The sequence below is a fragment of the Necator americanus genome, chromosome IV (genome assembly GCF_031761385.1).
Source record: "Necator americanus strain Aroian chromosome IV, whole genome shotgun sequence".
NCBI classification, from domain to species: domain Eukaryota; kingdom Metazoa; phylum Nematoda; class Chromadorea; order Rhabditida; family Ancylostomatidae; genus Necator; species Necator americanus.
The window spans coordinates 38842366-38855890 of NC_087374.1; the positions used below are offsets into that span (position 1 = coordinate 38842366).

At 35.5% G+C, this 13525-nt stretch overlaps 1 protein-coding gene across 1 annotated transcript in view; it reads right to left on the reverse strand.

Moving 5' to 3' along the window:
* Positions 1–417: 417 nt before the first annotated feature.
* The window catches only part of RB195_004013 (uncharacterized protein), a gene marked incomplete at both ends in the record, with an annotated part of 37588 nt that continues 24480 nt past the window's right edge, over positions 418–13525 (reverse strand). The window contains 3 exons of the mRNA XM_064201928.1: positions 418–503; positions 790–937; positions 2173–2534. Of these exons, the coding sequence (XP_064057809.1) occupies positions 418–503; positions 790–937; positions 2173–2534 (596 nt within the window). The remainder of the gene's footprint in view (positions 504–789; positions 938–2172; positions 2535–13525) is intronic.

Here is a 13525-nt window from a genome sequence, read left to right on the forward strand (position 1 = left end):
GGATTCGAACCCGGGACCTCTCGCACCCGAAGCGAGAATCATACCCCTAGACCATCCGTCCGATGGTTTAGAATTTGTTTACTACTTCCTCTATACTTTTCCTTCGTTCCCAGTTCAGTTATAAAAAAATACAATTAAAAACAAATCTTAACTAAGAGAACTGAGAGAATTAAAATTTGGGCCGAACCGGGATTCGAACCCGGGACCTCTCGCACCCGAAGCGAGAATCATACCCCTAGACCATCCGGCCAATAATTTACAAGTTATTTAGTGTTTTCTTCAGACCTTTCCTTCATTTTTCAATTCAGTCATGAAAAATACGATTGAAAACAAATCTTAACTAAGCGAGTGTTGAAGGAACAGTTATCGCTATCACCAATGAGCTCATGTACAAAATTTTTCTTCTTTTTACTTATATTATACTTTTTCTTTACCATATTTAAGGAAAACAAATCCTACCTGAACAGCCCAAATATCCTCAACGTCCGAACTGATTGACTGATCTGAAATCGAACAATTTCTCTCGATAAATATCTCAGCAAACTTTAAAATCTCCTTCAGATTCATTGTTTCGAATGAGAAAAACTCATAGTTAGAATCTTATGTGTTCATATGTTTTGAACCCTATGAACGCGATGCGGATCGATTAGGTGAGCGCAGGGGAGGAAGAGACGCGTGTCAGCCATAGAAATAGCGTGCGATGAACGTGCGCCGCCACGTCCACGTGGTTGAATCGTGGACAACAGCGAATTTGACTCCGCAACTATGTGAATAATCCCTCCTACTCACTCTTTTTATGATAGTAGTGAGTCTTGAAAACAATTTCCTCGATCCCTTCGGTGGGCTTTTCAGCGCGGAGTGGAGGCATGAACTCGGTGACGCTGAAATTCTTTGGCCCGTACGGATAACCTCCGCCGACTCGCTTGACTTTTCTGATCTGAAGCAGAAAATTCTGAAATCAATCGATATAAAGGACTGTTAAAACGAGAGAATACAACTAGAAGAACAGCTTTTTACTTTTGGAAGTCTTAAACAATTCGAAGTTTTTTTTTTGCTTTTTCCCTTCGAACAGTTTGAGGACTTGCCAATTTTTATTAAAATGATAGCATTTTGAAACAGCACAAATAGAGTAACGAGTTGCATGTGATAACCTCAATCTGAGGTATATATATGGTTGAAAATAATTTTATGGGCTACAGTTTAAAATATTATACGTAAAAAATCACTTAGGGAACCGAGAAAACCAGCACGATATCTATTATTGAACTAATTACAAGAACCACATTCATCAAATTTCAAACAAATTAGGAAAATACATCCTTCTTTGTTTTTGTTTGATTTCGGGATGAATGTATTCAAGAAGTAGAATTTTTTCAAACATTATTTAGCAAAATCTGGGTCTGCACCATACTTTGAAGATCCTTTCACATTCCACTTTCATTTTCTGTTCAAAATTCGGCTGAAAAACATTACAACGTTCGAAAGGAACAGAGAATTAGCAGTGGAATCTCTAACAATATTAAAATTATTGAATTGAAAATTAAGAGTAGCTACGGTGTCAACAAATAACAAAAATTATCGTAATCTCTCAGTCCTTAGGATAGATTTTCAACTGATGAAAAATCAACAGGAATTCGTATGAACCATGTAGTTAAAAAATTTAATCGATTAATACTGCCTTAATTTCTCTAACTAACTTTTACTGATATAAGAGAAAGCTAATTCAAGAAAGGACGAAAATAGTGCAGGTTTTGAATTTTTCCGTTTTGTTTCGATGATATCAGTTCCGGCCACTCTTTTTCTTTCACTTTTCAGAAAAAAATTCTTTTTTCGTATCTTGGAAATTTCGGTGTGGACATGAGGGTGGCAGCAGTTATTAATTTTTAGGTACTCTGTCAACTCTTTTCCACAGAGCCATCGGACTCGACAATTTCGTCCTTTTTACCTCCATTTTTTTTGTGCCAAAGTTTGAAACTTCAAAATATTTAAATTAGTTAAGTAAAGTAGTATTGATGTCTATTCAGCTGTAATCCACTATCATTGTTAGAAATTTTATGTAGATAGTTCGGTACCGCTATTAGCGACAGAATCAGCAGAATTTTTCAGAGAGAGAGAGAAAGAGAGCGCTGCGTTTGAAAGGATAAGTCTAAAAAAACGTAATGTAATCATCACCTCAATCAACTGTACTGACATCCCTTTGTGTGCACCAAAATTAGCGAGGCGATCCGTAACATCCACATGTTTCCCAGAATTTTCCCCTCTTGAAAGAAACGATTGCGACTTTTTCGGAACTTTCACCGAGCCAATGTATGTATGCTTCGTGTTGGGAAATTCTTCCAGCATCCCATCCGGAATGTCTGGATCCACTGTGAAAACTGTCGACTGGGTATCTTCGGCAACAAGGGTCCCATTAGGGTCTAACGTGTCCACTGCATGAATGATCGGGAATGATGCGATGTGTCGTCTGTTCAGCGATTTAATCCCGTAAATATTGTTCAAACCATAGTGGTGGAATCGTCGGAGCGCATCTTGTGCTGGAAATAGAAAAAAATATTTTTCAGGATGTCACCTAAGATAAGTAGTAAAGTTTTAGTAATTAATTAAGTAAAATAAAAAGTAATTATCACAACACAGTAACTGACGGGCGCTATATCATTTAATGACAAGAAATACATCATACACAGTCGGTGCCGGACGAGTTCGCTCGGGTGACCGCGACGCCCCATCGATTGGGACAGAACAGAGAGAAAAGAGAGCGTGTGTCAATCGCCACAGTAGCATGCGCTGCGGGAGGCGCGTCGCGGTCACTCAGTTGTACATATTTAACTAGAATCATTTAAGGAGACTGTATAGTTTGCACAACTGCACTTTGTCTTTTTTATAAGCACACTATTTCAGAATTAACAAAAAGGAACACTGGGAACAATTCTTACAAGTTTTTTTTTATTCTGGGCACATATTACTTGGGCTGCCTTGTATACTATATGCCTTTAATTTCTGTGTAAATAAATTAGTCCATAAAACCCTTAAAATTCAGTCTAGTCTACAAAATAACACACTTTGATCTCGTTAAATAGGAATGTCCTATTTTATTTTCACAGAAATTAAAGTGAAGGGGAAATTAAACATTAAAGTGGAAAGGAAATTAAACAAATCAGAAAAATAAAGAGTTGATGACATAAATTACAGCATTCTTCCTTCTCCATTCTCCAGAAATCTCCAGAAGTTGTGTTCTCCAAAGGTCAGTTTTTTTTTCGATTAATTAGTATTAATTAAGACTTTATAAATGACGAAGATTAAATAAAGGAGAGAGTGGAAACAGTGCATGAATATAGATGTAGGTGATGTCAAAAATTCTTTAAAAAAAACCTAAAAATCCCATGGATTTCGAAACGTTGCCATGGAAGTCAGAACGAGCTTTTCAAGTTTTTTTTTTCTGTGAAAGATAACAAACAAAATTTCAAAAAGCATAGAAAGGCATTGAAATGAATACACTGCGAGTATAAATAGTAATGAATATAATTTTACTACGAAATTCGAAAAAAATTATCCTAAAAAATAAAATAAATGTTTGAAAATAAGATGAATGCTGTCAATTTGTTTATAGTGAACTGAATCTCCAAACAAAGAGAAAGATTTATAGACGAGGAAGTATAACTGGATTTTTCTCACCTCTAAGCGTATACAAAACATCCCGAGAGCAGAGAATTGCTTGAATAACCGTAGTCAAACGCCAAAACATCACCATATACTCTCATTGAAAAAAAGGAACGTCCTCAGCTTCAAAAGGAACCTTCTTTTGAGCGGTGTCGTGAAGGTGAAATGTTAGAATGACGAATGACGGTGGTATCCCAAACAATTTTCGTTGAGTGAATGAGTGAGTGAACTGACGGTCATTAGAGAAGTCGGTCAGTTGTAAGGCGATCGTACAACGACACGCACAATGCAACAATTAGCAGAAAGTGGTCCCATTCGCTGACGATCACCTTATTTCGCTCTTTTTCAAGGAAAAAAAAACTCCTCATTTTCGTTAAAAATGGAAGTTCACGCTAAGTGAATTGTATTCTTTATTCCATTAGTGTCCTTCGCAATAAATTTGTTACATCCGTTATAAGTTTCGTAAAAAAAAAACTTTTCTGAATTTTTCTCCTTGAGTTCCTTTTGGAATGTTTTCTAACATCCTCCTATTTTTCTTTTGTAAAATACTTCCCAGGTTCTATCACAGAGAATTTTTCTTTGTAACCAAAATATCCCACATTTTTTTTGAACCTTTACAAAGTTCCTTTATTTTATTTATTGTTTTAAATATGTTTGAAAAGTTTCTTTTTTCCACAGAGAAACTATTTCAAATAACCCTGAGCCACATTCAATGGACATGTGTCATCAAACCTTTTTTTTTACATATCTTGCTGCCTTTACACTGCCAAAATAACCTATTTATTTATATATTATTTATCTATTTACAATGTACAGTTATTTGTTAACAACTGTGTCTTATCAGTAACTGGATGAAATTTAAATGAAGAATTCGAATGATTGATTTTGGTGGAAGCAAAAGTTCCCTAACGAGAAGATAATGTTGGACTTTAACGGGCTAATTTTTCTCATTTTTCCAAAATAGAAAGAAATGAGATGAATGTGCAGAAAGAGACGATATGAACAAAACGGATATCTTGTCTTTAGGAGCCGAGTGCAGTAGGCACGGTCCTCGAAACACGAAAAATACGTGCATCTGCGTTTTTTTGCTATTTTTTCTTCATAATTCGCCCCAATTTGATTTCTATTATTGTAGCTGGGCATCGATTGATTCGTAAGGATGTGCGCTATCGATTGGATATATCCTTAGAACTCTAAAAATTTCGACGGATAAATCATCCTTTTGGGATTGTATGAAGGATAAAGGATAAAGTCTCTGGCGTTAATCAGTCCGCCTGGGATGCGCCACCACGTTCACTTCAATTCAAAATCGCTTAAGGTTTACGAGCGTGTAATTGACCTATACAATGACTTGCGGTGGCTAGCCGATGTGTCAAGTCGGTGTTTTTATCTTCCCAGACAAGTCTGGTACCAATTCACCGACCCCGGAGGGATGAGGGGCTTGGTGAGCACTAGGGCGGTCTCGAACCTCCGATCGATCGAGCAGACCTGGCGGAACCTCTTACGGATTGCACTTCACCGCCCTCCCCGTGTACGGAAAAAAATTATTTCATAATTTAGAGATTTAGAATAGAACAAAAACATTAAACACCTATTCACCATATTCACCATTTTGAAACAATCGTCATTTCAAACGATGGATAGGTCTAATTTCGACCGACCTTCACCAGGTAAAGGAATTGTAGAAAAATTTGTAAAATTTGAAAAATTGAAATGTTGATGTTGAAGGAATGAGGTGCACAATAATTTTCGTAAAACAGTAATACAAACATGGAAAAGTAAGGGTCAAGTTGTATCGATGGGAAGTTCCTATGATGTCGATTAGATAACCACCGACTCCGAACTGTCCGCAGTTCCAAGGGAACTGCAACCCTTATGACAAAACTATAGTGTCTGCGTCGTATAACGGAGTTATACAGCGGGGAGTTTCATGCAGACGTTAAGGTGGTGGAATATACCATCATTCTATTTTAATTTTTAATTTTCTTTTTTCTTTTCTAATTCTAATTTCTAATTCTAATTTTCTAATTTCTAATTCTATTTCTATTTTTTCTTCTGACCACTTGGGTTCCACTTCACCGAAATTTAATTTGCTGTTTAGCAGAATGACGACTGTAATTGTACCTTGTAATAATAATTTAACATAATAATTTGTAATACAATTAATTTGTAATAATTTGTGTGATCTGGACTAGCTGTGTGCGCCACGATAAGCAAAAGTAAACAACAAGTGAATAATCAGTAGGTGAATGTAACGCCTATGAACATGCTCGCTGACATACGATTCGAGCAGAACAACGTTGTTATGCGATTTTCCAACATTCAACAATCTCTGAAACACGAGTGTGGTGTAGCGCAGTTGGTAAGAGGTTCAGCAGTGACTGTATTATCGATGGTTCTAAACCGCTATGGTGCCGAATGAGGTCGTTAAGTAGTTACCAAGTTGTCTGGAAAGATAAAAACGCTAACTTAAAACAGTTGCTACACCTCGTAAATCACTGTATAAGCTGGACACGTGGTCATAAACCTCAAGCAATTTGGAATTGAGGTTGAACCTAAACGAATTGGCTATTTTCAGTCACTTTTTCCTTCTATATGAACTCAGTTGTGAATCACAGGTACATTTGTGACTTGTAATTTTGTAGTTCTGCGGCGCTAAGCAATTAAAAATGGCCGTGTGTCACATCCGCGACGACTGGACACGGAATTGTATTCCTCCTTCCTGGTTCTTTCCTTTATTCAAAGCGGAACTCGTTCTCGGAGCTTTAAACAAAGGAAAGAATTAGGAAGGAAGAATTATCACAGAGAGTCTACCAGGTATGGATGAAGATTTTCACGTCTCTTTCATTCCTTACCGCTTTAGCATTGTATTACCATTGTTCTAGCACTGATTCACTTAGTGATCACTGTCCTGATCTCAGTCCTGGATGGTGTCATCTAACATCTCCTAGGTGAACGTCGTATTTTACAGTCTCCTCATCAGAACTTTTTTCCCTGTTTTCTTTTCCTTTTCTTTATAGAATTTATTAATCGACGTTCTTACCTGAGTGATGGTACAGTAGCAGCAGCTCGGAATGCCGTCAGTTCTCTGATTGATTTTACGTTTGTTACTGCTACTGTTACTTTAATGTGCTTGACGGAAGAGTGAGATAGTCGATCCAACTTAAATCGTACCTTGTCGATAGTCAAATTTAAGCAACAGCCAAGATTGTTAACAAACTTTATTACGGCCGCCTAACGTTTCGACGTTGTCGCCTTCGTCAGAGCCTGGAAAGTAAGAAGTACAATATATCCTCTCAAGTGCCTCATCCAGAACAACTCATCATCCCCTAAGATATTACACCAAACAAAAACCAAAAGAGCCTAATTCGTAGTGCCTACCTCGATAGCCGCGTTGCAGTGAGGTTAGCGGAGATATGATAAATCGTACGTCTTTTGTTATTTGTTGCTGTTGTTGTTGCTGTTGTTGTCTGCTATAGCTCAGGTTTTTTTATGAGCAATTAACCGTGAGGAATTTCTGAAAGATATATCCTCTTTTCATAATTTGCGTTTACTTTTTTATATGACATGTTCCATTTCCTGTCAGTTAGCATGGAGAAGTGCCGGACGTTAATTCCCATCTGCCAACGCGTTTAATTCGGATTCGTTCGAGTTTTACGAATGTAGAATATTTGTAGATTGTGGGGCTAGCCGATGTAATAAGTAAGTACTTTTTTCTTACTAGACAAATGTGGTTCCAGTTCATCGATCGCCAGAGGAACGAAAGACTTGGACGGCTCTGGGGCGGTTTCAGACCATCGACCATGCAGTCGCGGTCGAACATCTTGACAACTGTGCTATCGTGCGCTAAAATAGCACAAGAAATCAAAGAATTACGATAAAGGATAAAGGATAAAGTCTCTGGCGTTAATCAATCCGCTTGGGATGCGCCCCCACGTTCACTTCAATTCAGAATCGTTTGAGATCGTTCACGAACGCGTGACTGGCCCAGGCAATTAGTTGCGGTGGCTAGCTGATGTGTCAAGTCAGTGCTTTTATCCTCCCAGACAAGTCTGGTACCAATTTATCGACCCCGAAGGGTGAAAGGCTTGGTGAGCACCAGGGCGGATTCGAACGTCCGATCGATCGTGGAGGCAGCGGAACCTCTAACCCACTGCGCTAAACACCCGCCCCTCTAACCTCTAACCGCATTTAAATAAATATTGTAATAACATTTGACACGACATCAAACGGTGTGGAGTACCAAAATGCTCTAAATAACCTCCTGCTTACGAATATAATAAATATAATAAATAATATATAATAATAAATAATAATAATATGAATATGCGAACGTTGTCAAAATACGCATTCACAAATGTTCCCAAGTAGGGAGGTTGAGTGGTTATGATGTATGGACTCACGCGATCTCGGCCCGCACCTTTGTAGTCGTGAGAATCTGGAAGAGGAACGTGACACGACTATTCTACCAATAATTGACGTCTCCAAGCACAACAACAACAACGATTAACTACCATAAGTTATTGTTTGGACAGCATACTGTACTTTCTCCTAAACGCGTGCAACTTCTTTTGAATTGAATCCGGATGAGTTGGTGCATTCTAATCGAATCGACAAATCTCACACCCTCATTGCTTTCTTTGAATAACAGGTGACAGAGTATAATCAGCACTGCGAACAAAGACTTTAGTTTTTTTCTCATCTTTCCCTCTTTAATAACTCAGCAAAAGGATTAGATAGGGATTTTCTCATGCATGGAATGCATATACATATACATATACATATACATATACATATACATATTTCCTTCAATTATTCACTCTCTCCAGAAAATTTCTGTGCTCTGTGGGAATGAGAATGTCTTCTGCATCAAAATTGCATTATGTACTTACCATGCTTTGCTAAGACACTTGTGTGGTTCTAATAATTGATTAATGATAATCAATAATTATAATGCAATAATTGAATAACAATAATCATTAGTAATGACCTTTAAAGCTACTGCTTGTCGTGCTACTGCTAAAATCCTCTACTTCTGCGGTTAACTTTCGCGAAAACCACTTATATGTAGTATGCATATTGTAATTTTTTGAAAAAGGCAACATTTTCGGGGTGTTTTTTGGAGAAGAAAACAAAATATCTACAGATAATTGAGTTGTGACAAATACTAGCTAGGTAACTACTTGAATAATTGAATACCTGAAAATTTTTTAAGTTCATTGATATATTCAGAGGGCACATTTGAATTTGCTCTCAAATAACATCTTCACCATGAAGATATTATCTTACACCATATCCTTCCCCATTTACTCCTTAAAAACGTAATTGAATGTAAAATATTCCGATACGAAAAGTTCCAGCTCAAAAATGTGAATTTAATGCAGTTGTTCTTCCCTCTTTTACACCTGCATTATATTTTTTAGTTTTTTTTTTTTTTAAATGTCCTGTTTTTCCCATTTCTCACTCAGATAAAATAGAGAAAATCATTCTTTTGCCTGATTTCTTATCTTGGTGAGCTGACAAGAAAAAACTATGTAATTTTAGATGAGTTTTACGGCGGCCTTACTTTCTAACTACACTGATCCGAGCAGTGTGCCACGTGAAATCTGCGAGAAGGTATGCTTTGTTCTTGCTAATTTCTTAAATTTCTACTTGTAATTATGAGACTATTATTCTTCCAGATCTATGATAGTTTTTTTTTAAAGATATATTTAAGATATACATTAATTGGAGATAGCTATCGCTTCCTCCGCGGATTGGCTGTTCTTTCCCACTTTTTCTACTACTAATTATTATGATTTCTTTAACTCACTAATAATTTAACCGATTTTGGAAAAAGAAAAAAAAAGACTTTGGAAATGGAAATGGAAAAGATTTTAGACTTTGGAAAGAGAAGATTTTTGGACTTTTAAATCTTTTTAAATAGACTTTTAAATCTTTTTAAAACCAAGAGTTCTTAAATGATCTTTTGAGATTTTTCAGAGATTTATTAGAGTTCTCAAATGAATTTTTAAATCCAGGAGTTCTTAGGGGTGTAATTTTATGTTGCTATTTGTAGATGGCTAATGTTCTACGGAATTCCTTCTACCGAGGAATTCAATTCCTCAATCTTGTTGAATCGGTGGTTGCTACGATTTGTATTCTCTACACTTTTTGTAAATACAGGAAAAATTTGAGTTTTCACCTCAATATCAAGGTCAGGGTATCATGGCTTCGAAAAAATTAATGAAGAGTGATTTTGTCCTGTTTTCAGATTCTTTTATGGACACTATACTTGCTTTGTTTTTTCCATGCTGTATTTTACTCGATCGCAAAGGTTAATTCGAAGTATTATTTTTTCTAAATGAATTAATAACAATAAAGAATAAAAAAATAACAAAAATAATAAAAAAATAAATTTAAAAAGTAATAATATAAATAATAAAAATAATTTTCTAAATCAAATCCTTATCTGTTAGGTGATCCACACTACCTCCTCTCCTCAACTTCACTTTGGGGGATTTCATTCTCCTAAATAATCGCACTAAATAAATGTCAGTTGTCACAATATTATTATTTAGTTTTTTTTCAGCGAGGATACTAGAATAAAGTTCTTAGAGTAGGATATAGAAATGATTTTTACAAAAAAAAAAATAAAAAAAGTCAAATAAAATTAACAAGAAGTCTGAAAACCAAAATTTAGACCTAAAAAAACTCAAAATCGGCCTAATCCAGAGGCTACCACCGGATTCAGACACAGTCTAAGCAAAAAATTCTCGTTTTCCGCATTTCCGGTACTTGAAATTCCTCTTCTTATGTCCATCACCTTTTTAAAAAGAATCGCTTGGATTGCCCTTTTTGTTTTCTTTTTTCAAACAAATTTACAGTTAAATTTATTTATTTATTATACTATTATAATTATTTTTTATTTATTATATTTATTGTTATTGTTAATTGTTATATTTACTAATTTATAATTAAATTTAGTTTTTTTTTATTTATTTATAATTAAGTTTTATAATTTCAATTTCAAATTTTTCAAATAAGGAGTAAATGATAATTTTAAAAATGGATGAAATAAATAATATTTTTGTCTGAAGCAGTTTTTCTTGCTATTTCAGGTCTATCAACTTGAAAAATCTTTCTTCACCATTGAGCCATGTGAATTATTTCTTCCAGCAAATTTTTACCTTATTACTAACTTTGTGATTCGATTCTGTAATACTGGCATAATGTTTACACAAGCGGGAATGCTTATCGAGAGGATTGTGGCCACAATCCTTGTGGACAGCTATGAGAAACACTGCCGGGCGTTGGGCATTACGCTCATCTTCCTGGTTGTGAGTTCAAGTTTTTTTCCTGAAATTTATATTAACGTTTCAAACAGTGTTTCTACGCAAATTCAACTAGAAAAGTCAAATTTTTCGTCGCAACGTGTCAGACTATTAAAAAATTGCATAAAATTATTTTCGTGTTTTCAATTCAATGATTACTTAAAAACTTAGTGAAACATTTAGATCATCAAATTTTTTTATTTCATAATTTCTGGAAGACTTTCAAGACTTCAAGAGACCTCAAATTAATTTAGGCCGTCATCAATTTCTTGGCAACCGTCAATGATCTTCATAATATAGCAGGAAATCATCTAATGACAAACAGTATGATCCATACACAATCGGAAAGCTCGGATTTAACAATAACTTTTGCCGCTTTATTGTTGTTCAACTGTTTATTGTTGGCAACAAACATTTTGTTGTTTTGTTTCAATGCGCGCCGCCGCAAGAGGTAAGAAATTACAAATTATTGAATAAAAATAAATAAATAAAATAAATAAATAGATAGAAATTAAATTAATGACTTCAATACTAGCTACTAACTTCTGTCCCAACTTATTGAAGTGAACGTAGTGGGGCATCCCAAGCGGATTGATTAACGCCAGACACTTTATCCTTTATGTTCCCTTGTAAGAAGCCAAATCCCAACAATTGCATTGATTCCATGAATTTATCACAAGAGAAAATTTTTCCGTCATCTTGATGTTGACAGCAGTTGTTAATCGCTGCTTCCAGGCGAACTTTAACATCTCGCTATCAGAACGTGGAAAACGTGAGCACCTCGGCACTGCTATGTATAATATCGGTCATTCAATCGGTTACTTTCTCACTGTACAGTTTTTCGATGGCTTTTTTGAGGTGGAAAGCGAACGAAAATCCATTGGTGGACGCATACAAAGAAGCTGCATATGTAAGTTTTCCATAAGAATTAAAATGGCTTGCAAAAAAAATCCACAAAGAAAAATCTGGTAGTATAGCTCGTTCCGCTCGCGACACTCCTTATCCCTTTTGGAATAATTTTCTTCATTGAAATCTCTAGGAAGAATCGTCGAAATGGGATTTCTGATATGCTGAAGGTAATTTAAACAATGTTATTTATTTATATGCATAAAAATTTATTCTGAGCAACATTTCAGATGGAAACCAGCGGACAAGAGGGTTGGCAAAAACACGTGGAAATACTTAACCGAGTGTGGAATTAAATCCAGAATCTTCTCGAAAACTGCCTCCTCTCTTTCAATCTACCACACACTTTTACTTTTTTTTCCCCACGTAGTCACTCATGGAACTTCTTTCATCCGTTTTTTTTTTCTTGTTGTGCGACTACAGTTAAACGATTAAAAAAAATAATCCGCTGCTATATTTGTACGGGACGAGAAATTTTCAACTGGAAATTTTTATCTCTGTAGATCAACTGATTTTCCTCAAGCTGTTGGTTAAGGCATAAACAAAGTCTTTCTTAACAACTCTACAAAAGATAATATGTAACCTCTGCCAGGTGAAATTTGTTGTAAACGTCGTTATTCAGTAACTCATGCCTCAGCCTACATATTCTTTACTAATTTTACCTTTTTTTTCCAATTGTAGATTTCTTTTTTCGCACAGTCATAACGTCGAAATTCCTTTTTGAGTGAAAATATGAGGACTCTTTTCAGTTCGATCAATTGTCCTCTTTGAACTCTTTTTACGCTAAGTGCTATTAAGCAGCTTTTGTTAGGGATTGAATCCAGATGATTTCCTTAACAGCAACGATTCATTGCTTGATATATTATGTATGTACAATCGCATTATATGTACAACTGTATATTTCACGTAGGTGAGACAATTGGATTCTTAATAAATAGTCGTCAATATTTTCTCGATTTAGCATCATAGCATCCAGAAATGATTCTCTTAGATTCTCATCGTCCTCATGACATGGCATCCAGAAATGCAAAAAAGAAAATTCACGTATACGTCACTTTATCTCCAATATTTTCACTACTTTCTATGAGTTTGTAGCAATAGTTTTTCTTTGCAATCGTTCTTCTACTTGGTGATCTTATACTTCTGGCAGGTTTCGAGGATTTTTCCTTCTATGTGTATTGGATTTGCAACAACAGACGAGTTGTACAAAATAAAACAAATTTCTAAAAGAATCTGACTTTCCTGAATAGTTACATAATGTTTTGAAAAAAAAGCTTTGCTTTGCTTCATTATTTATTTATTCATTTACTTAAAAACACCTAAAGGTGTGCCATAAAACTTTTTTTTTCCTTAATTTTTTCTTCATGTCGAGAGTTGAGTGTCACGTCCTGAAACTCACTAGTTCAGAATTCTCCTCTCACACCTCATATTTCCAATTTCCTTGGGAAACAAGGAACGATTCCCTTTTTTTAGTTGTTGTTATTGTTGTTGTTTCGTTGTTTTGGAGTTTATTGTCTACCAAAGACTTTGCGCGATCTCTTCAATATACCTCTACTTAAATGAAATTCCTTTCCTCTTCCATTGCAGTTCTTTCTCGATTTCGGCCACTTTTCTGGTCCCCTACGTATTCCTCAGTTTTTCTTCAAAAG